General features: G+C 39.1%; 1 protein-coding gene across 29 annotated transcripts in view; it reads right to left on the reverse strand.

Moving 5' to 3' along the window:
* CACNA1C (calcium voltage-gated channel subunit alpha1 C) overlaps window positions 1-25,739 on the reverse strand; it is a 475,146-nt gene that overhangs the window by 191,547 nt on the left and 257,860 nt on the right. For all 29 annotated transcript variants that reach the window (XM_071767749.1, XM_071767851.1, XM_071767801.1 and 26 more), the window contains exon 4: window positions 4,032-4,171. In XM_071767749.1, the coding sequence (XP_071623850.1) occupies window positions 4,032-4,171 (140 nt within the window). The remainder of the gene's footprint in view (window positions 1-4,031; window positions 4,172-25,739) is intronic.

The raw sequence follows: 25,739 nt of genomic DNA on the forward strand, positions 1-25,739 counted from the left end.
TCTCACACATGGGTGTGTGGACATAGTCCATTTTCTATTTTTTTTTTAACATTTACTTGTAAGGTATGAAGCTAGACTGGCTCTTTTTCTTATTTTTTTCTGTTTCCCTTTTGACATCTGAAACATCAAAAAAGTTTTCACTTAGCTAGGTGACCCCAACAGCATCATAAGGCTGTAACTTGCTTACAGCTCTTCATTTCTTCCTCTGTGGGGAGGGCACACTGATTTTTATAGCATTAAAAAAGAACTTGTAAAGGACCTCCACAGCGTAAAAAGAAAACAGAAGGCTTGGTATTTCTAAGGCTAAAAACCAGCAGAAAAAACACAGTTGAAAGAATTCTCGTTGATATAAGGAAATTGTAAATTACAATTATATTTTTCATTATGCTTTACAGTTCACCTGTGATTTGTGAGTGCGAAAGTGTTTGAATCTGCCCCTTAGAAACTCCACATAGATTTTCAGAAAGACATATACTTTGACCACATTTTCCAGTCTGCTCTGAATTCCAGATGCATTTCAAACACCTTCACTGCTTACCTTCCAAAATAACACTGCCTTTCAAATTACGACATCCTTTTTTTCTGGCAGAAGCTATGGGTCCTTGGAGAATGTGCTTGGCAGGAAAACCACAGCATTGCCAGGAAAGACAGATATTCTTCTAGCACAACATTGTCAAACTAGTCTTTTCTCAAGAGAAATTTCATCCAACAGCCTAATATTAAAGGACATCACTCTTACATCTGAAATTTTTAATGTTTCCCAAAAGAAGAACAGTAAGACTGATGGAACCAGGAAACAATTTAACTAATAGCTAGTGTTTGTGGGTTGTGCCTCACCAGGCAGCTTAGAGGTGGGATCTCTGCTCTTAACTAATGAAGTTTTTATCCTAAGAGCCTCCGATTGATACCCACACACTAGCATCTTTCTTCAAAGCAGCATTCAATGGTGGCTGCTATAGCAGGGTCATAGGCTATTTAAAGATAAGCTAGAATCAAGCTTTAAAAGACTTAGTTGATGAATAAGCAAATCTCCCACAGAGCAAGAATGGTAAGCTGTTACAAGCTTATAGATCTAAAGTGCATCGTTTCTCTAGAAAATATAGCAGTTGTGTTCAGTGTTGCCCCCTGCTGCTGCTCTGTATTCCTGTGGACTTGTTAGAAACACTGACTCTAAGATCCTTTTGGATATCAGGAGACATATTTTCAGAAGGGAGGGGAAAATATACAGGCACAATTTAACAAATTTTTTAATAAAAACTCAGACAATATACAGGCACAATTTAAAAAATTTTTTAATAAAAACTCAGACTTCCCTCCAAAATTTATGCCTGCTCCTACACATGTATTTTCCTCTTTTCTATCAACGTTTATGTTTCAACATAAAGGAAGTCAGTTTTGATGTAGTATAACATCAAGGTATATGTGGTAAGCAGTGTAAACTAGGTGTATTTAGAAACAAGTTATCTAAAACCTTTCTATTTTTTTTTTCTTCTTTATCTTCCAATGGTACTTGAAGAAATACTTCCCACCTAGCCTTTCTATTTTTTGTAGCAAGGACAATAATCCTAGAAAATGTAGATGATTCCTAAGGCAGAACAAGCATGAATGGCAATAACCACAGTCATTCTGGGACTTGCTTCTTCTAGTATGAGTCTTATACCATCATTGTCTGGTCTCACACAACACGATTCCCTCTTCCCAGTACTACACCCATACCCAATGTACTCAGCTTTCTTCAGTAGCTCCATCAATACGCAGAAAAAGGCACCACACAGAAATGTTACCAGCACTTGCTTTTTTCCTCCTCTCTCTCTCTCTCTTTTTGAAATTTATTTTAAGCCTTTTCCATGAGACTTCCTCCCTGACAAAATATTCAAATAGTCTGAAATGTAAACGTACTGTCATTGAGGGGTTTCAGACAGCCCCCAGGAAAAGAAGACAGAACAGAAGACGAACAGATAGTATCACCACGTAGATTTCGTAGAGGGGTTGTAGAGAGAAAAAGCAGTGCACGAGGCCAGGCTGTGGTAGTGTACAAGTGAGTTTAAACAGATAAACATCAAGAAAACCTGTCTGGCCTTGAAGTGGAATCTGTCACTTGAGATTGTTACTATTTAACAGAGACCTTAGGGTCTTGGTCATGTTTATTATACTTGTTTAATCCCCCTCCAGTTAAATTTTTTGTTCCCCATCAAGAGACTGAGAGCTCCTGGAGGCAAGAGCCAAGAGCTTCAGCTTCTGTGAATGGCAAGGGAATTAATTTCAGTCTGAATATCATTCTGCTGATTAACTGCCCTAGTAGGAAAACGAAATAGGATTGCACTTAAACTAGATATAATATGCTGCCCTGTGATTTCTGGAGCCCTGCTCTCTTGCATTCCAATGGAAGAAGAGGTAGTGTGTCCTCTCTTTAAGAAGTCTTTCCCTTAAAAATGGAAAGAGATAATGGAAAGAGAGCTTTTGTTCTCCATTCTTTATTGAACTTAAGCAGAAACTTCAAAGCAGAGGAAATACCTGAGGGGATTCAAAGGCAGAATCAGCTGTGGAATTGGACACCAATACCAGGGACGGGGTGGGGAATTGCCAGTTTTCAATTACTAATTTGCTGTGGGATCCTCTGGTTGTGGGTAGGAATGAAGGAGATAGGGAAGGGGGCATTGCTGTAAGGAGAAGCATTATGCCCACGTGGAGGAAGAGAGGTCCTGGGACTAAGTATAGGTTCCAGAGTTTCCTCTCTCCCCTTCACTAGGAATTCTCTTCCATTCACTTTTCCCCATAATGATGGAAAGTAGGGAGGGCTGGGTAGCACACAGCAGCATGCTGATGTAATTTTTTTTTGGGTACTGCAAAAATGGCCAAGAAGCTAGATGGACTTTGTTTTGAGGCAGAAATTACGAAGGAGGTGATAAGTCCCTTTTGATGATTTCCTTAGGAGCTGATGTAGGATTTCCTTGGCAAAGAGGTGAAAAGGCTGCAGGTTTTTGTGGGCAATGAAACTCTTTAACAATGGAGTAGTGGGAAGACGGGAAAAATTACGCAGGAGAAAAAATACTTGTTCTCTTTGTCTTCAGGGGTACTTTAGCCTTCACTTCTTCCCTTCAATAACCACAATTCAAACCCCTTATTTATCTCTTAACGTCAGGTAGAAAAAGCAGGATGTATTTATTTTGCTTTTATTCAAATAAATTAAACGCCAAGCTTGAAAAATACAGAGAGGAATAATAGGATTAGAAAGATTGCTCAAAGTGGTAATTTGATCTACAATAGTAAAATTAGTCTTAAAAAAGGTTAAAACATTAAAAGACTCAAAATAAAAAATGCTGAAATCACCAGCAGAAGGGTGCAAGTGAAGAACTTATTTTTGTTTGTATATACAAAACCCTGGGATGTAAATTTTTTATCCATCTTTGAGAGTAAGAAAAAACAGTAAAAGTTCACAGAAGATGATGGCAGAATTTGTCATCCAACTCTAACCTTAATTAAAGGCTCCTGCCTAGATGTTATTTTTTTTAATACTTATACAGATTTACAAAGGTATTTTCTTTCATTTAAGCATATTCAGGCATTTGACTTCATCCAACAGTTTTGCACAGCTTCCTCTTTTTATCCCGGCTCCCAAAGTGCTGTTGAATTTACATGTCTTGCAGACCATTAGAAGCCTTGGAAAAGGCTAAGTAGCAAGGGATATCAGACAGAAAATGTATATCAACTGACTGTCAGTCCTTAGTATTTACCTCAATGTAAATCATTGCTACATAATGAATCAAGCATGAATCAGGTCACACCCACAGAAGACCAGTGAGTGAACTCTCTTTTTAGATTACACAGCAATACCTGATAAAACACATAGAGTCTGTAGAGGTGCTAACACAGGAGGGACAAATGGTGGTAGTAAGAGAAACATGATGGACAGCAATCTTTAATATCACCAATAAGTAAGGCACCAAGCATTCACCCACCCTCATGCTCCCAGACCTTTCCAGTGTCTGTGTGTGTGCAAGTGTGTTCAAAGACAAAATGTTGGTACTCACCCTACTACCACAATTATAAAATCTAGTAAATTCCAGCCATTGCGGAGGTAAGCGTTGGGGTGAAAGAGAAGTCCATATGCTATTACTTTTAAAAATGCTTCCACTGTAAAAATTATGAGAAAGAGATATTCCACTCGTTCCTGGGGAAGAGAACAAGAGAGACAGTGGTTAGGATGAGTGACAAACCATGGATAAGAACATTTTCTTCTGCCACAGTCTACCCATGCAGCCTCCAACTCGCTGACTAGCCACTTGGATTACATTTAATGTGTCACCTTTGTCTTCATGCTTGCATTGTCTGCAAACATCCTGTCAAGACAGTGGCAGTAAATTCTGATTAGGCTCTGAAATTTGCTGTCCTTGCCTTGGCAGGGAATGCCTGCTGCACAGGCCTGTGAAAAGGAGAGGGGAAGAGGGTCAGCAGGCATGTTCCAGCACTCAGGTCTCTACAAAATCCATTGCCAAGTAACATCAGCCATCAGAATGAACTGCATCCAGTCTTTTTTCTATCTCTGGAGAAGAAATGCTACTGGGTGCAATGCTGTGGAGAGAGACAGGGAGAAATAAAGAGATGTCTGTATCAAACTGTGCTGTCTTTGGGATTCCCTTTCCTGTTGCTGGGGAAACAGTTGGCTAGATATTGTTGAAAAATTATTTCCAGATCAGACTAACTGCTACTAGAGGCTTTTAGTCATTCCATCAGAAATGTACATGTTCCTGTGAAATGTAGGCCGCAATTCAGCATATCCAAACAAAGTCACTTCCAGTGACAGTACACTCTGATAAAGGCAAGCAGGCAGGCTTTTGCAGTCAGTACACAGGGCTCATCGTCCCTTATCTCTGGGGTTTTAGGCCCAGTATGGAAGAAGAACAGCAGTGCTGAAGAAATGGTAAGGACCTCCAACTAAGTAGGAGGGAAAATGCAATTTTAGGTAATCACTACAGAAGTGCTCCATAGCAAGCTGAGTGGGAAATAAGTAAGTGAAAACTAAATGACAGGAAAGGGGGACTGGTTCCCTAGAAGAACTACAAATGTATTAAAAATTCACATTAAATAAATTAAAATCTGAGATAAATAGAAATTAAAACACCTTATGTATTCGTAGTCATATCTTACAGGGTAACAAGTAGGACAATCAGGCAGGTCACTACTTTATTTTGAGCTCCAAACTGCAATTGCTCTGTTCCTCTGTCCAGCTGATTGCATGTATGATGCTTTCATATGATGCAAGTTGTGAAGGATTGCAAAATATAATTTCATCACTTAACTTGGTTGCCCATTTGGTTGTTTCCATTCAGCTCCAGGCAATTAACAATTTGCTAGCAATTCACTAATCAAAAAAGCCAATTTCTAGTTCATCTGCATGTTTACATTACCATGTTATTTTACATGACAGAGAAATTCCCATCTGACAGCAACAGTCACATGTTTATCCTTTAAAATATTGCAGCTTTCACTCAAACAGTGCTTTTACAATGTCTGCTGTATTATTGCCCAGTGCTTAGTACAAGAAATGCTTAAAAAAAATAGTAGAATCATTCTGTAGTTATCTGATCCAGCTGTAAAACTTCTGAATGTGCCCACAGCACAGAATTTGCCCGCATCTCCAGATGGAGACAGCTCAAACTAAGAATTTCCCTCACTATGAACTCAGAGAAGGAAACAACACCATACAGTATTAGTAACCATTACATCCCCAGCTCTACAAATGCTAAGCACATTTAATTTAACACAAGAATTGGCACGTAAGTGCTAACAACCAGGAGTCCAGCCGTGGGCCAGGCCACAGAAAAGAGCCCCGTAGTGGCTTGCACAATGGAGAAGGGGCTAACCTGGCAGCCCTTCTCCCTCCACAGCCGCCAAGAACTGAACGGGTACTAATTGACTTCCAAATCATAGTAAACTACACCCAAACAATCAAGCTGTATGCACACGCTTGTAAAGTAAGATGGGCTGTTGTTAAGCTTCTTAAAAAAAGACACAACAAAATCACTGCACGATGGGAAGGCCTTTACAAACCCTCTTCCTGATTGCCCTGCACCTTGAGGCCACCATGTGCCTCTGTCAGCATGGCTTGAGGCCAGACACCAACCCACGCTGCAGGAATTGCTGGGAGGCTGTGCCCTGACCCTGAAAGGGTGAGGTGAAGACTGCGTGGATGCTGGAGGAAGATGGAAATGGGTCCCATGGGGAAAGAACATGCCCTGAAGTGAGGATGGGAAGAGGGAGCGCTAAACCTGGGATGGATGTGGCCTCACTTGGGGTGAACAAACATCTTTTAGGATAGAAACAAAGATTTCTCTTGCCGCAACCCAGTCCACTGATTCAGCCAAGGGCTTTCCACAGTTTTGGGCAAGCTCTTTCCCTCTCACAAAAGAGGGCCACAGTAGGTTCAATATGACTCTCATTCAAGCTGCCTTTGATGTTGCCCTGTGCACTCAATTTCTCCAGCATCCCACCCTGCTAACAGAGGTCTGAGCTCATGGAGAAATGCTGCAGGCCCTAAAAAAACAGACTTCCCCCCAAAAACCTCTCTCTTGGCAGTCACAGCGGAGACTGACCCCAAGGGAATGTTGAAGAGCCTAACCTCTCATTTAGTACCTCCAGGTCTGATTTGATGCAGCCTGGCAGAACAATGAAAGAGGAAGACATAAAGCTGCTCCCATGCCCATCGATTTAACAGCAAAAGCATCCTTGACCTCTGGGTGCCCTGGGACAAACACTGCTGCCAGCTCTGTGTCCCCTTTCTGCTTCTCCTGGGGCCACAGTGCCCCTGGCCTGCCAGGCCAGAAGAGCCTTTCCACTCCATGAATTCCATTGAAATATCTCTACTAAGGCAATTAAAAGGCCAAGAAAGCAAACACTTGAGAGGGAACAACTTGCTTTGTTTTAAAACAGATACTGCACAGAGCACCCAGTGTTTCAACAATTAGCATGGTCCATTTAGTTGGGTTTAGGACAGCCTTTTTGCCTGTAGACTCTCTGTTCTGTTGCTGTAAAAATGCTGTCTGTTAAATCATGTTACTGAGGAAATAATACACCAAAATATTACACACACATGCATGTATGTACCTGTACATAAATACAGGCATATACAACTACAAGCTGTTTGAATAAAGTCCTTACAACTTAGACTTACAACAAGTCCCTACAATTCCCTGCTTAAGGTGAAAAGATCTATAAAAAATGTAATTCTATAAAAGCCCCTGAGGTGAATATGATACAGAACGATGAACAGAGGAGAGAGATTTTATGATCTTCTGCACTTAAATTAATGATATCCAGATCTAAAACTGAAGGAAAAATACTGCTGAGATTAAACAGAGCGGCTACTATGGGACCATTTCAGGAAGCTACTCCTGCTTAGTCTCAAGAAGAATTTGAAAAGCCTACTAATTAATTTGCATTCTCTTTACTCCTTATACTATAAAACTCAAGAGCCTTTACGAACACAGAATAACTCAGTAACAATACAGCATAACTGGGCTCCCAGGAATTTGGGTTTCAGTCCCAGTTCTGATGCCACCTTGCCTGGTGAACTCACAGATGTGACTCAACCACCCCCTGTTCCAGGTTGGAAATAAAAGGAGAATCTGCTGCCTTAAACAGCCAGACAACAATTTATCTCTGCTAAATGGGCTTCCACACTTCTTACTGCTTGTTTGGAGCTTTGCTCTTACAGACTGGGCAGACTGGGCCCCAGTGTTTCAGACTCCTGAGGGACATAGCCCTGCAAATGCACAATACATAATGCACACTCCTCTGAGAAGAACTTGGAGCAATTTTAAAAAAAAAAAAACAACCTAGCTAGACAAATATTGGCATTTCTCTTTGACAGAGCTCCCTGTTGACAGAGAGGGAGGTAGCTGCCCACTGCCTTCATGAGGTGGAAAGTAGACAGCAACAGCATCGTCCCTTGCAACACAAACCCAGTCCACAGCATCAAAAGAGTGGGAACTTATTTTGAAGCTGGAAGAAAGAGGTAACAGTATTTTTTCATTTGTGCCTTAGAAATGGGAACTACGCTGATGTGGCTAAGGCACGTGAATATTGCAGGTTGCAGAGTTACGAAGCAGGAGCTTCCAGCTTGGGCAATAGTAATGAAAATGTTTTGAAAACCAGAGGAATAAAACCCAGTTATATATGAGCAGAAAAATAGGAAGGACAAAAGGTTTAGAAAACTGTCCAGTCTCTAGAGCATACACAGATGTTTTGGGACTGGTTCTACCACTGTTTTTTTCTGGATTTGTTTTTTTTTTAACAGACACAGGTCATGAGCATCAGCTACTCTATCTGGTGAGTTAGCCAGCAGTAGAACTGCCAAGAAACAAATTGTACATCAACTTACCCTTAGCAAAGAAACAAATATTAACTTACTGTTAAGCCTCTAAGATATATTTCCAAAAGAGGATTACTACATTAAGTATGAAACCCCCTCTAATCCCATGTGCCTTCTGAAGACGTCAAAGGTTTGTTTTTGTTTATAATTTTGAAACTGTACATAATGACATCCTGGGTCATAAAAGGAGTCTGAAAACAGGAAATCCAAGCAAATTGCTCTAGGGTGCCATAAGACTTTTCCTCTGCCAGAAGAGGAGTGAGTAGACCAGTGCTATTTCAGAGAAATGGTCCTCTGTATTCAGAGGACAATTCACTCCGTTTTGATCCCAGCTCTCCAAACCTCATCTGCACAGCAGTATTACTAGTTTGTAACATTTTCAATACAAGAGTTTCTCAAGACTCAAAACACAATTAAGTCTTTATATCTCACACACCCCAGTTTAAAGAGCTTATAATTAAAATTCAGTCACTACAAGTTTTCTCAAACTTTTCTGTCTCTCTTCTTGTACTCTGTTCATCTTGCTAAAAACCACATTTCAAAAACTAGATCTTCTATATTTTAAGTATTTACAGCTAGCCCTGCAAAACTAGAACCTTTATGAAGCTGCCTGTTGGATCTTAGACCAAGCTATGTCAGTGTCTGCATTATTATTCCCTAGTGCTTCCTTAAACATGAGAGAATACATTTCTTCCATAATGCAAATACTCAATACTCTAAGGAAAACAGCCTTAAAGGCCTCTGTCATAAAGGTATTTTGACATTAATTGCATAAACAGTCTATGAAAGATTCAAGTCAGAGGGGCAGCATTCAAACTTCTTCCTAGCAGGGCAAAAATATTTTCTGATGGGCACTAAGGAGATTAAACTGCTGGGAAGGATAGTCCAGAGACCTTATGAAGAGAGGTTCCATGTTTTTGGATTATGAATTACCATCCCATCCAAGATATGGATACCCTCACTACGTGAATATGATGACCTGAAGGGTGCTGTTAACATTGATAACTTTGACCTTAGGTAAGAAAGAGCCACATGTGTGCACTTAAAGGATCAATGCAATAAAGCGGATGTTAAGACAAGTTTGTTGACATTGAGTTACTTCTGAATGCAGTCAGTTACTCAACAGACATTTTCAGTCACATGGGGGGGGGTGAAAACAGTATGCAGGCACATGAAGGAGTAAAACAAAGGAGAGAATGTTTGGATTTTTTTTTCTCTTAAAATTACTACCATTGTAGAAATAAATGGCCATATCAATTTGTTTGATAAAAATAAAGGGATCGTAAGATAGCATACTACTGAACATAATTCCATTTTTTGTAACTGCTGGTCCTAAAACACAGTGTCCCTTCTTCTACCTGTTTCCCAAAATAAATAGCAACAAAAATTGAGGAAAAGAACACTATCTGATTTTACCTAACGAGGATAAAATAAGCGCAAAGAAGGAAGTGGGTGGCTAGCATTTAACTAAACATAACTCACAATGTTGGTAAATGGAAGTCAGAACAACTGAAAAGTCACGTTTCCGGATACAGTCAGTATTGCCTCTATCCATTCCAATCATGTTATATATGTATCTACATAACATCAGGCTTTGAAATGAGCAGAGTTAAAAGTCACATTGAGCACTGCAGAAATATCACCTTCTAATACCTGTAGACATGAGGTAGTCTCATGTGCAGCTAATTTTAAGGTGTCCAACGCTAGAAGAGTAAACCAGACAAAGGCAGAATTCTCACTAATCTGAAATCAGTAATTATAAAACAGGAATGTAGTGTAAGCCAGCCCTTGGTACTTTATGATAATTCATCACATGCCCATGATCCATTTAGGAACTTCCACTGAAATGTATAAAAGAGAGGACAGCAACAGTGTCAAATTATGCCTGATATTCAAGAGTTCCTTGGCAAATGAATGAATTCATGCATTGCTCTCTTGCAGGATCTAGTCTAAGCTCCTTACTTTTCTTACAGCACTTTGGCAAGGATCAAATTGAATTTATTTATGGGTTCAGTGGAATTAAATTCTGTGTCACAGTCCAATTGTAATACAAAGCCCAGGTACAAGGGGGTCAGTCCTCTATGCTATGTACCTTGTACAAGCACACTTTCCCTTTCAGTGAACCATGTTTCTTATTCACTCAATCCTAAAGATGATGAATGCCATTACTATTCTGATTTACCATCATTTCACCTACATTTTTTACTAACACTAAGTACAGAAACAGGCTCCAGCTACTTCAAGCAATTCAATTATTGTGAATCCTAATTTCAGAAGGGATAGACATGACAATATCATGTTGGACCACAACACGAGGAATATTATTTTGAAACCTTTATGCAAGAGAAATTCTGAACTTGATTTGATTTGAGTCCTACTTTGAGTCAGGATTTGGACTAAACAACTCGCAGAAGTCCCCTTCAACTCTATATGCATATTTTATAATTCCAAATAAACCTCTAGTCCTCAGAATAATCTAACAAACTCCCTATTACCTTTCCATTGCATATGAACACTTCCCAGTGGGATACCTCATTCTCCATAGTAGAGATAGAAAAGGATATGCCTTTCTGGTTTCATATAAAAGAATATGCATTCACTAGGACTTAAAATTTGGATCCTCGTGACGATTAGATAATGTCTAACATATAAGATTTTTCTTTACAGTCTTTGGCTTGCAGTAGGAAAAATCTCTTGGGTGTTGTTGCTCAAGATTTCTTTTTTGAAATAAAAAAATACAATTCTTTTTAAATATTAATTAAATCCAGACAATATACTCTTCATAGGCTCTGTTTTTCTTTGACATGATTACGAACTGAAGCCATCCAAACAGGCCATTTACAAACATTCCAACCTGAGCAGCTGTGAAGAGGCAAAGAATGCCATATCCTACTTTCTTTTGTTTTGGTCCACTACTCTGATTAAATTGAAATGAACTATCACTTTATATTCTGATCAGACCAATAAGAGATTACCATTCTAGAAGGAAGCAACATTAGAGAAGGCAGCATAAGGTTTATGACTGTGAGAGCTTCATTTAGGATCTCTGGATAGAAATTAAAAGCTGGCTAGGTGTTGTGTTGTTACCATGCCTACGAATTAAATTCACCCCTAGAAGAAAGCTTTTACTAGTTTTCTTTGTTCAGTTTCAGAGACATTGAGGCAATCCAGTGTCTTCTTCCAAGGTTAACAGAGCCATTTGAAATACCACAGTCAATTGTCCATCTACCAACCACTGATTAAGGATGGGGTACCAGACGCATCCAGTTAAATCAGAGCAGCTACATCTAAAGGGCATATAGTATCTCATCCAGCTCCCTAAATGACTCAAATAAGTTAGAAATTGGCTACTCGCCATGGTAAGGTGTTTGAACATGGTTATTTATGCAATGAGATAAAGAAGTCTATCAGCCATAAGACATTTAAGTACTCCATTGCATTATTACTTTTATTATTAATAATATTAAGAAACAAACCTAGCATAACCTAATTTTTCTCTGCTCAAAAGCATGCTAATGTTCAATATCGAGAATTTTATTACCAGGCAGAACAGTAAATACCTATTCCACCTTAGGAGGAATTCTTAAAAACTATCTTAATAAATATTGACTCATTGGGGCATTTTCAGTCAACGTTAAAAATGTCATCTTTACAGTGCATCGTCTACACAGGATGCACAAGCACATTTGGTTTTGGAAGCAAGCTACATGACCTCAGCAATAACTATTCTAATGATTTTATTGTTCTGCATCATCTATAGGCTGGTTCCTACAGTCACAGGTCTGGAGTTCTCCTCATTATATTATTTTGATCTGATCATCATTACACAATTAGTGCTTTCAATACTTAATTTTTCATTGAGTCCCTAAACTTCTTTGTCATAGAAAAAAGCTTAACAAAGATGAATTCCAAACATCTGAATGCTGAAAAAAATGAGACTGTCCCCATAAGATTTATTAATTTCAAGTCAATTACAGAATTTCAGGGGTTGATGTTTATTTAACTGCTTGGAATCAAAAGCATCCCAACTGCCTTGTAAGCTGAGACTGTTGTCATATAAACAACTATGCTGAGGTACATTCATATTCGTACTTAGTCACCTCTTCTAAGAGACCACTGAAAACTTGTCCCCAAAATGAAGGACTGAATTTCCAACACAGCTCTTGGAAATATGCCCATAATGGGACTTTTTGTCTGCCAGGAATTTTTACAATCCCTTCATGGATAAGGGATATGGAGGAGCTGCATTCCATACACTTAATTTAATGAAGCACCTTTTCTCTAAGAAAACATTTCTCTTTTCCCTTTTAAAAAATGGTGTGATCCTACAAGATTTTGAGTAATTCTAGTATATGCTAGGTTAGACTGAACTATAGTCTAAATCAGGGAGAATTTTGTTAATAATTTAACATGAAAAGTATTATCGTCTTATTAGGTTAGTCAAGAATTGTCTACAGGTTGAATTTTCCTTTTCTCTTCATCCTCTTTATAACTTCTCAGGAACCACTGAAAAATTAGAACCTTCCCTAATTTGTCTTGCAGGGGGGAAACCCAGTTTGAAGGAGGCACCACCATGTATTGGGGTGACAGAAGGACTGGCATTGACTCTCTTGTGCAAACCCTTCACTTAGGGCATGTTTTTAGAAGAGAACAGGACTAGCAGGAGAAAAAGTAGACTAGCCAAAGAAACTGTTTGGGCAGCAGGAATGGGACTGGATGCCAGCAAAAATGGTCTCCACAAGAAACAATAGCCAAGGCTAGCACAATTTAGACCCTTAGTGAATCAACTACTGAGCTAAAAACTTCCGAGTCACAAGAGACCCCTTGCAGACATCTGGTCCTGAATCGTCGTTTTAATAGGCAACTGAGCACAGACTTTTCTCTGACTGACCACCCAGAAGAGCTCATCAAATCCCACTTTAAAAACATTTCTGTCAAATGCATTTTAATCCAATCACTCTTGTGCATTTTATGATGCTCTAATTTATGTTTTTAATCTACTACAATTCTTTTATAATTGTTTGTGCAGTACAGTGACGCCTGACAGGAAATGCTTTATGAATAAATTGAATTTATGACTATTTATAACCTCTCTCTTTTTAAATTTCTAAGCAAATAACTTGGTCTCAGAGTTTAATGTTCTAGGGTTGGGGTCTCTCTGTACACATTCATACAACACGTGACACATGCACTAGAGAAAAAGAGAGACAGAGGTGGAGTGTGTACGTGTGTGTGACCTTTTCTCTCCATGAGTAACTTAAGGGCATATTTAACATTCTGTTCACACTGCTCATGGCAGATAGGAAAAACACAACTGAAGGGGATGAAAAATGAAATGTCCTTGTATCTTCTCCATCTCAGCCTCTATCTTCCTTTTTGTGGGGCAAAGGTTTTCAGATTTTGTGTACTACCCCTGAGTAAGTTTGTTTGCTTGCTGCTTGGTAGGACAGGGCACATGAAATAAGGCAGCTATAAGAACCTCTGACAACCAGCACATAAAACTCATTTTATTTCCTTAATGGAAGTCTAATTGGTAATTAAAAACATGACTGTGACCTGTGCAATACCCAGAGAATAGAAATGGACTTAATTTTAAACAGATAAAGCTCATAAGGATGCAGCTCTGCAGAGTAGCAAGATTTCTTCTGGGCAAGGACAAAAGAAACAAGTGCTTTAAGTTTTAGCATTTTTTTCTTGATTTAGGCTGACCAGAAACAGGCAAACAACTGATATCTTTCTCTAATTCTTCAGTGCCTGAAATTGGTTGACTCCCGCCAGCCGCTCTGCTGTAGTGGCTGCTGATGTTGAAATAAACTCAGATATAAGAAGCTGAAAAATGGAATTTGGATTCTTTCTGTCTATCCCCTTCCCCCCTTGCCCCACATTCCCCCAGTGATACAGGGGCATGTACTTTCATTTCTTTTAAGACAAACGTGTTTCATCCTCATAAGTGTGTGCATTGCAAGGGTAAAGAGGCAAACTAACAATCTTGACAAGCACCACCAGTTCCATCCAGTTTGGCTGGGGGTAGGTGTCATGTTGGTGTAACCTTACCCTGCAGGACACTAGGATCACTCCCACAAAGCCCACAGCAGTGATTGGGTGGGTGCAGAGTAATGCAAGGACATGTCATAACAAAATACTTGGACTTGCTTCAAGCAACCCAAAAACATGGATCTGAGAATGTTGAAATATTTTTGTTCTATAAAAACTGTTTAAACATAATGCTTTATTATCTCTGCACTGAAATGCTTTGAGAACTTTCCTTTAGGGACACTAGAGAGGGTAATGTTACGTATAGAATACTTCAATTTCTCATTCTAATATCCAACAAAACAGAGTTTTGAAATATTGGAATTTCCCAGACAACACCCAGATTTCCACCAGCCTGAATGGCAAACCAGTAGGAGGGAAAAAGGAAAGAAGAGAAGCAGCTCTGAAATGGGTTAACACATGAAGGAGGATTTCTAATGAAGTTCAGGCATTAATAAGGAATGAACATTGCACCCAGGACAATTTTTGCAAGCAAAAACTCTGTAAAGAGCTACAGGGAACTGCTGATTTTCATGCCAGAGGCAGAGAATGTACCTGTATATTCTCTTACTATGATCAACCCTTAAAACAGTATTTACGCTCAGGTAGATAAACTCTAAAAAAAACTTAAGAAAAACATTAGACTCTAGACAGTGAAAGGCCAGTAATATTATTAATATCCTATAATGCTCTTTAATTAAAGTAAGCTTCAGTAGCTTCTGGCTAGTTTGCAAAAAAAGTCATACTCTTCCTACATTACTGGCTTTAGGGGTGGCTTTATCTCCTACAAGCATTGCAGGCCAAAGAATTTCTGACTACAGGGAAAATTAGGTTTCAGCTGGCCTGTCTGGAAAAAAAAAAAATAAAAATCTAAATCCCACCCGCAATCAGAAGTCTGTTTCATCAGTTACAGTCAAATCCTTATGACGTCCATTGCTCGGGAGGTCACTGCCGGTGAAATGATCTCTAAGAACACAGCCAGATTTCCTCTATGTCAGACAGACTACTGCTCGGGGCTGGCAAGCTTTTTGCCAAATGGACTCAGATTTCAAAGATTTTGTGTTCACTTGATGAAAATAAGATGTTACACACTTTGTGTTTTCTCTTACTCTGTTCCCAAGGCTCCCTCTCTCTCCGGTCATACTCAGAGCTCTAAGCAAACAGGATGCCTATTGATCTGTCTCAAAATTATTTTAAATGCTATTAGTGTTACTTATTACTAGTGTTACTATTAGTCTTCTAATTTTTTAATCCTGACTAGCTGTTCTAACTGATTGGTAATACAGCAAACCCATCATTTTTGCCTTGCTGCTGACCAAGTCCCAGCTCATGCCACAGAAATAAGAGAACCAACGTCTGTAGTTGAATGTCAGTGGGGCATGCATGTTTTCTTGTGCTCAGTACATACTCCTCATATCCTCCCAAACTCCGCAGTGACATTTTCCATGACATTTTCTGGCTTTTTACCCCTCTGTTCCCCCACTCTGCTTTCCGTACATTTTGGGTCATATATAGTAAATCTGGGCTCATTGCTGTTAATGCAAAAGTGGCAGAAGCTGGATTAACTCCTGGATACCATTTTAAGAAAATTACTTTCCAATTACATTGTTATCTCTCAGTCAAACATTCAATGATTACTGAGTTTAGCTGAAGACTATCGTGCTTAATTCAGAAATATCAAATCAATCTACATTGCAAAAAATCAGACATGTTGTGTCATAAAACACTCAAAAAAAAAAAAAAGAAAAAAAAAAAGAGTATTTTGCAAACACTTAGAATCTCTCATGGAACAGATTTAAAATTAAGTCCTTATTTGGACATAATTTGCACAAACTTCTGGAATATCTGCAAGATTAAGAACTCAGTAAGAACTAAGTACATTAAGCTCTGTAATGTATTAGCAGAAACAGTCTCCTATTGTAACACTAAATCAAACTGCACAGACTTGGGAGATTTTAGTGTTTTCTTTCAACTGTCTACAAACTCTGCTAAGGCAGTGTTGTGCTAATGTTTGAGCTCAATGGTGGAACTGATTAAAAACTATAATTAAATGGAGCAAGCTGTTGTTATTTACGGAACAGCAAAAAGGGTGTTAAAAAAGAACAAGTGTAGAAATGGTGAGAAATAATTTCAATATTACTCTTCCATCCCATTTTGACTATCTTTGGTACCACTATCAACATACGTATGGAAAAAATAACAAGATTCACAGGTAATAAGCATTGATCAGTCCACAGTTTTTCTTGACCCCTTGAAAAACTTTGCAAGAACAAACAGCAACCTAATTTTTTTTTTCATAGAACCTTTTAAGAATGGAAAGGGACTTTGTGATTAAATTTTCACAAACACTTATGTTTTGGTGAAATTTTCCTAAGTATTTTTTTTCTCCTGTAGCCATTCCCTTCTTATAAGATCTATCAGGATTCATGAAGATGTAAAAAAATATTAGTAAGATATCATGTTACAAGGCCTCCAGGGTGACTCCATAAGCTACTTTACACAACTTATTTTCCAGTCACGTCTGCCACTTTCATGTCCTCTCTTTCACTGTCTTTGCGCTGTCCCACTCTGCTTTATTTCAAACTCTGTTTGTTTTCACAAGGAGATGAAACAAAATAACCAGGGAGGACTCTGAATTCACCAGCTTATAGAGAAGACCATAAAGTAAAATCATTAACAGAAATTCTTTAGTTTTCATTAGCTTTCTTTCTGCAGTCATTCACTTCATGAAAAGTTAAATTACTAAGAACTGATGCCATTAGATTCACTGTATTATAGTATTTAGTTGGGCTGTTACACCGAAAAACAGAATTGACAGTGAAATCTCTTGTATTATTTGCCAGATGTGAAACTAGGAGGGCTAAATTATTAGTCTTCTAGAGCATGCTGAATGGATGAGATTGCTAGGGATAAGCTTGTATCATCACCTTAGTGCTTTAGATCACTTTTAGTGCTTTTCAGCAGAAAAGGTTCCAGGGTTTATAGTCAATCACAGTCTCAATATGACTCAATGTCATGCTATTGCAAAGCAACAACAACTACAACAACAAAGGCAAACAACACGCTGGGACGTCTAAACAAACGTACAAACCACAAGAGGCAAGAAAAAGTCCTGTTATACACAGTGGGGGTGAAACTTCTGCTGAAATTTAGCGAATGGACAGATTGGAGAAGGACCAGGGGGAGCAAAAGTATCTTCTGAATCTTAGAAAAATTACCTGAGAAGAAAGATTGCTATGAGGCCATTCAGCACAGAGGAGGCAGGACAAGACAAAACTATAGACTGCTGCTGTATATGATACAGTGAATAACCCATTTGCCTGCATCCACTTTGGATATGGCAGGAAATAATGGCTTTACACTGGCACAAGGAACGTTTAGGATGGACAATAAGGAAACCCTTCCTTGGCATGCTGGTATTGGTGACAGGGCTGTTTCAGACTACACTGCCTCAGAATTTATGGACTTTAAATCACTAGAGGCTAAATCCTCCTGTAGGGAAGAATGGCTGAATGTCCTTCTAAAGTATCTTCTAGGCCTAGCTTTTATATTCCTGAAGCTCTAATAGATATTCATGGCTAAAAGATCCAGCTAGATTTGTCTCATCAGGGAGACAGCTGTCTATCGGCTTTGGACAGAAAGACACCAGGGGACAGTCATTCTGTATTCATGAGTGAATAGCCTTTCAAAATGCCTTTGACACCCATGCAGCTAAAGCAGATCTATGAAAGAAATACACTAGTTTTTTTGGATTTTAAGAAATGCCTCCATATGTCATAATTTGAAAAAGGAGCTCAATAGCTCCCTTGGGGGAAACAGAATTCAGGCGTCCTCCTAGGGCTGATCAGTTTAGAAATGCCATCGCAATTGCACTAGAATAGAGTAAGTTTTTCTGTTCTTACTGTGTAGTTTTAGATTTTTCTAAGATTATGTTGTAGAGGGGTCAAGTTAAGAGGAGACATTTCCCCCTCTCAAGCATTACTCTTCTGACAATTCTGGGCTAGTGATTTTATGGTGGAAATTTCTCTTCCTCAGTGGATCTGATTCTGAAAGGCATTTGAGAACACGACCTTGTGATGTTTAGTCTTCTTTTGATTTCTTTTGTTTTAGGTCCATAGAGTCCCTGCCACAGAAATCTATGAGCTTTGCTGAGCATATTTTTAATTAATTCTGGACTTGGAGAAATATGGGGATTAGTGGATTGCTGAACTCTTTATGTCTCCTGAGCAATGCTAGAATTTTCTTGCTCCAAGGAGCAGAGAAAGGGTCGGCATTTGTTGAGAATTTAGCTTAGGCCACTGAATCTACAGACTTCCATAGATCAGAGAAGTCTTCAAAGAAGCAACACTACTAGCTTGAGTAAGTACAGTCTCCTTCATCCAAGCATTGCAACAGATTTCACAGACAGTAATGAATGAATTAAAATATAAATCATACCACATGGGCAAAAGACAAACTGCCTCCATTTCACAAGTGGGAAAATTGAGAAATACATAGGATAAAGGTATTTGAAGATCTGAGGTCTTCCAGTTTCTGAGTACCCATTTCAGGACAATGACAGCCTGATTATTTTTTTTTTCAGAGACACCAAGTGGTTTGTTGACTAATTGGAGCGATGATGCCTCTAGGGATAGGAGCTTGGCACACTGACTTGGCTGACTTAACCAGCTAACGAGCTAATAGCAATTTAGAGAAGATGAACCTCTGACAAGCATGAAAAGAACTTGTCTAAACATTTAAAAGTCTTTGATTAATTCCTGGTGGATGAAAACTGAGATATTGCTGTCTCTGTCCCTCTTTGTCCCACTCTACTGCTTCCACTCTACCTCATCCCTCCTGCTTTTGCCATCTTTCTATGCTTTTGTTTTCTTTGTCGCTTTGTTTTGCACTCCACTTTTCTTCTCCTTTATACAAGGTTCTAGTGGTTCATCTGAAACTGCAGATTTCTGGGTCTCCAGCTTCAAAAAATAATCTGTTTCCAAACTGCAGGACAAGTTTGGAAATTAGTCCTGCCTGGTTACTGTCTTGTGATGGTACCAGGAGTAGGATATCGTAATCCTGGGGGGATACTTTACTATTCCACACGTAGATAAAGCGTGTATACCAGGCATGGTTTGTGAGGTACTGAAGAAATTTCGTTATCTGACAAGGTTATTTTTGTGTCACTTCCATAAAGTATTCTGATATATAGTGCTATAGCAGAACACATGATTTGGTGACATTTCCACTGTTACATCAAACTGATACCAGGGCATCTCAGATATAACTGCAGAGTCAATGCAGACCAGAAGACCTAAAATTCTCTCTCAACTGCCACGTTATGTTTGAACAAAACACTGTCAGAAAGAGTCTAGCAGCCTTCTGTTGATATATTTATTGAAAGTGGGGAGAATGTGATATAATTCATCATAGCATATTGAATGTAATGTATCGCAGCTGCAATGTTATTTCGTTCTCCAAAGTCTCACTTCTGTTTAATCCACAGTCTGCTGCTCACTGGAGTGCAGAAGGCTGCAGTACACCTCACACGGTAGAGATGTGCTGCATTTACACTCACCAGAGTGGGAACTGATATACTTTTTTCCCAATAAAATGACGCTGCTCTGTTTACACACCTTGACTTGGACCAGTTGCCAGAGTCCTGATAAAGTTGAGCTAGACACTGTATGTCAACCTACCATTTCTCCTACCTGTTGGTACATTTTTTTTCCCTCTGCAAAACTGAAACAACCCTTGCAAAATTGTGAGTCAGTTCAACTAAAATGGTATCTGACAGGGTGCACTATCTGGGGTGGTGACAAAGTAATGTGGTAGGCCTCTGCTTCTTAAACTACAGAACAAAAACCAATTATATAAAAAGACAGTGCACCTACCAAGTGGTGTCTCTTGTAAAACAGAAGCCATGTAGCTCACTGCTAAAGCTACAGAACTCCTCCTTAAAGCAGTCAGAATTCATGCTGTGGGTAGATTGACAGGAATGGAGATCTGAGATCAAATTCTGAGCAGATCATAAATAAAAAGAAATAATATCGGCTTCCTCTTGACAGTAACCTCTCCACACTACCTACAAGTCTGTACTGGTAAGCTTTTGGTAAGGCTTATGCTTCAGGATTTTGCAGCATGAACAAAGACGACCTTCACAAGGAGGGAAATGAGGGCCTCTAATAAGCAGTGGCAGGTACACCAAAAAGAGCAGAAAGTCCCCAGAAAGAGGGATGCGGCATTATTCCAGCCTTAGCTGTGTCTGCAATGCCCTTCCCTCCCCAGTTCTCCAGCTTTGCATTCTCCCAAGGGGAACTTTACAGCTCTCTAAAACAATCTTTATGGGCCTGTGTTTTACCAGGCAGCAATTTCTGAAAGGAATACTGCTGCTTTAGCAGTTATTCATAACTGTTTAAGAATATGCTGGTGTTTAGGAAAAAAAGAACCCAACAGTAACAGGTACTAGAAACTTCTGATTTTCTCCATCTTTGAAACTCAGCCTAGTTAGGAAAGAAAAAAAAAAATAAATGTGCTTATACATGCAAGACTATAAATTAATTGATACATTTTTCTCTCATATCTAGCCTCCGAGTTTTTCCAGCTCTGAGCAAGACCTAAAAATGTACCACATCATCTGTACTGCTTTCATAACTCAGAACCCCAAGTCTCCTTAGGAAACTTCTGTTTCAGAACAATTTAATAAAATGTGATATTAACATCCCGATGGCTTTTCCCTCATGAGTTAGAAGTGTGACTCTCTCTGTTTTGATTAATTTCTGATAGATAAATACAGCCTACCTCGATTAGAGAAATTCCCATGTTCTGCATTTTTTTTTTGACTGGTGAGGCTTTCTTTACTTTGTACCCTGAGCTCTTAAGTGGCTTTGCCTCGTTGAAAAGCTGTATCTCTGCCCAGCACGCCTGCATTCCTACAGAGAGTTGACTAATCCCTCTGTGTACTCCCAATCTGCCTGCAAAGAATGCAGAGCACTCCCGGATCTTTAAATGGAGGCAACACAAAAATCTATTTTCTTTTATTAACAGAAAAGAATCCCTGTACTGTTTTTTAAAAAAATCCAAGCCCTCTCCTTTTCAGAGTCATCTTTTTTTCCCCCCCCTGTTTTACTCAATTATAGCTGATTGGTTATTAACTGACAAGATATATGAGTCATGCAGGATCTAGGACACAGGATGTGTTCAGAGTTGCTTAATCACGTTCTAATATTTAACATGTACACTTGTTTATTAGATAATAGAGTTGTGCATGATATTTACATTGTGCCATATTAATTTGGGATGTTAGTGCCATAAGGGCCACAGAATGATAAACAAAAATTATACAGGCAAGTGAGAAGGCAGAAAGAAAAGCAAAACCAAAGCACCACGAGTAACAGACTCCCAGGCCATGGGAAGGAAGAATTCACATTCAGATTTTTCTGTTGGGGCACTTGTAGGTCTCATTTCAGTTATATCAATTTAAGCTCAGAATAACTTCATTTCATTGTGTTTGTCTAGTCTTGCCCTAAAGCAGTCAATCTTTCTACACTTCAAATTTTCCTCAAAAATATCTAGCTTCAAAACGATGCTAAAACTCCTTCAGTATACGAATGCAGATGTTGATGAAAACATTTTATGCTCAGAGTTCTGCTCGTGAGAACCACTGCCATTTGCACGAGAAAAAACAATAAAAATCTAAATAAGATTACTTGGCTGTGAAACTTACCCAGCAATGTCAAAGCTACATAGACAAAATGGAAGAAGAGAAAAGAAACAGGATGTGCTTAATGTAAGCAAGAATATTTGAACTCATGGTACTTAAGGAAGGTAAGGAAAACCAAAAACCTGCTATTTGGCTAACTTCTCCTGGAAGCACTTGACAAATGAATGTGGTTTTGAAAGGCCTGAAGGCAGTTTACCACAGGGACTGAGTCAAGGCTGCTTTGCATGAGAAAGGATGATGGCATTCTGCAAGACACAGAGGACAGATGCCTATTTTAAGGAGATGGTTTGCTGTCTCCAGAGACCATTGATGTGGATACAAGACAACAGGGAGGACTGCAGCAAGAGCAGTCATAAAACCAGAGCTTAACATGGAAAATGTATAAATTAATTGCTTGTTATTTCAAGTCTTCTTTGTTTTTCTTCCTCACATTTGATGGATTATGTTTCTTGCCCTCCTTCTTGTGAGTTTTCCCATTTTATCGGCTCTTTTTAAATTTTATTTTATTTTATTTTAGTATTAACTTCCGTCACACTGTCAAAGTTCACAAGCCATTGATAAAACGCTACAATCACCCTATATTTGTAAATCCCTGGACTATTTTTTTTTTAACAGAAATCCACAGGAAAAATACATTCCTTAGGAGCCATCAGAGCATGACTTCTCATGCCTCCCATGAGAAGTCCAAAGAAGATAACACCAGAAAAACATAAGGTAAAAAGCCAGAGCCAGCTGGGGGAAAAAAAAGGTAGTCTGAGGATCAGAGGTGCTTCGGCTCTTCTTTAAGACCATGCAGGGACCACTGGTGCTGGCCTAAAGCTTATTTCTAATTCTCTTCCCCTGACTTGTAAAGAAATGCTGTCATGGTATGATGCTATTGTTCAGCAAGGGTATTGAACAGAGGGTACAGCAAAGTATTCCCAACTGCTGGTCTGGACATTTGGACCCAAGAGATGTCAAACTTCTAACCAAAATGACTCCCTTGCAATTTCCAGAAAACTGAAGAATCCCAAATTCCACAGCTGCATTTCCCCAAGCTATTGCTAGTCCTGCAATATGCACAACAGTGAATCAGAGCCAATATTTCAAAAGCAACTTGTCCAAGCTCTGGCTTCTCTGTCTGTACCAAAGCGCCCACCAACATTTCCTGAGCTATTCAGTAGTTCTCACTGCCTTCAGCAGGAAGAGGAACAGGGTTGTGTTTTCCAAATAAGCAAGGAGTTTTGTACTTTGTACACCAAATTTTATTGTACTTTGGTGTACTTCGTACATCAGTTACAAACTCCAGTGTTTTTTGCAGATATGCACGTTATTATTTTCAATTCCCCCTCACGCCTGATCTCCAGGAGTGGTCCCAAAGCTCTACTTGGTCTCCAGCCCAGTGGTTGTTCACCTGTCTGCCCAGAAGCAGCTGCTTGCTGGGAAAGCCTAATAAATTCTGAAGGCATCCCTCATGTTTGATCCCCATCCTTAGGCTTCATTGCCATTTTTTCTATTTTTTTCCTTAGTCACCAAGAAGCTTTCCTTTTAAGCAGACTCTAAACAAAATGCATGTTTCCCCTTCCAACATTACAAAGGTCTCAGTGACATGGCAGAAAAGCTAAAATGCACAGCGATTAAGATATCACTTCAATTTATTGTCCAATTCATGTTATCAAGGCCCATACACTCCAGACACTTCTCTCAGAAAACAGAAGCTGAAGGGCACAAAATTTGTTCCTCATCTCTGCAGTGCTTGTCCAGAAATGCTATCGCTTTAGTACGTCACAAAATGATCATAAAAACATCAGCATCTGCAATACCATAATACAGAAAAGCCTTATAAAAAATGATTAGACATAAGGGAAAAAAGACAACCAATAGATATACATCCTCTGCCAATCTGCTAAAGGAAAAGGAGTAAAGCAGACTGGTATACAACATTGGAAAAGAATTAATCTGACTCATACAATTACTAAAGTACATTTGTCTCCATAACCCCGTAGGCACCTGCATTTTTCATCCTATTGGACAGTGTTTCCAACTTTTCCTTGTTAGCAAATAGCCCTTTTAGCCTTGCTGGTTTTTAACTGTTACTTAACTGTTAAGAAAGAAACATGAAAGAACCAGTACAACTACGTAAGATATTTGCTAGATGGGGTAGGTGATGAAGGGAAGACAACGAAATCCCCTCAGCCTGGTTGCTTAAGGGAAACAGAAGCACTGCTGTCTTGCAACTGAAAAACATTGCTCAGGAACAAGAGTGTCAAGGGCTGCAGAAACACAGAAAAGACGCAGAAATTAGGAAATGTCACTTACCTTTGATATACCTAAATATGAATTACACCTATATAATATTTTTAAGCAGTGAAGCTCCTTACAGCCTAAAAGAACAAATTTGTGTGAAATTACAGACCAGCAGAACTTTGCTGGTTTGCCTGGATATTAAAAGTGGTGTCATTAAGAGCGGTGTCATTAAAAACTCAGCATTTACACCCAGTTACCAGGGAGAGATGACCGTTGTTTTAATCAGTTCTTACCAATCTGCATAAGATGCACGAAATCGTAGTTCCACTCTAATGGCCAATTTATGCAAAACATTTGAATCTTTCATAACCTCAAGGATTTCTCAGTTTATATTGAAAAGGAGGGAGGTGGGAAGATGGGTATTTCTTCTGTCCTAGGCTACAGAGGAACGAAGGCTCATCAGGCACAGAATGTTTTAAATGGGCCACTCAACCCACAGCAGCACCAAATTAGGGCAGCTTCTCTGTCTACAGCAGAAAATAGCACTGTGAGGCTGGTTTTGTGAGTAGCTCTTCTGCAGTTTCTCAGGCCCACTCAATAGCTCCGCACAAATGTGGAATTTGTCACTTCAAACTGAGAACTTAACATTGAAAACTCTGCCCTATGTGATTTACCCAAACTGTGCACGGTGAGCTGAGGCTGTTGGAGGGCACAACCCACAGCTCCCATGCCAGTCCCTGTTCTGCCGGCACCATCTGCAATGCGCACTGAGAAAGTGCTGAGGAGGAGGTAAACATCTTCTCACATGTGGTCTTCTCTCAGCAAAACAAACATACTGGTTGGCTTCAAACTGCAGATATTGTCAAGTTAATTATTGCTGTCGAGTTAATTATTGCTGCTCTTCTTATTATTTTCCACCCATCATCTCTCCTGTAACGATTCGCTAGCTTCTTCGGAGAAAGAAGTGTGGCTGTGGGTAATGATTTTACTGCTTTTCCTCCTCTGCCTGCCTCTCAATCGCTCTTTTATATTGAAAAATCATTTATATGCTAGTTTAATTAGCTAATTATGAACATATTTGGGTATTTTAAGGAGGAAGAATCATTGTTTACTTGCTAGTAATTAAGTGGGTTGCATTTTATTTCAGTGTCAGGAAATTTATGAATATTATTTTTCTGGATGACAGTACCAAATATTAAAAATGTAATTATTTGCTTATATCTTGGTACATTGAATGAGAAAGTAAATTTCCATGACTATAGGCTTTGGGCTTCTGGTGGATTATCATTAGTATAACTGATCTGGATATACTTTTTAGGATGTAAACAGAGCAGTTGAGAAAGGAATGCTTGTTAAAGACAGAAAGCCTCATTGCATTTTGAAGGCTTTGCAGAATACTCAATTCAC

The sequence above is a fragment of the Heliangelus exortis genome, chromosome 1, assembly GCF_036169615.1.
Source record: "Heliangelus exortis chromosome 1, bHelExo1.hap1, whole genome shotgun sequence".
NCBI lineage: Eukaryota > Metazoa > Chordata > Aves > Apodiformes > Trochilidae > Heliangelus > Heliangelus exortis.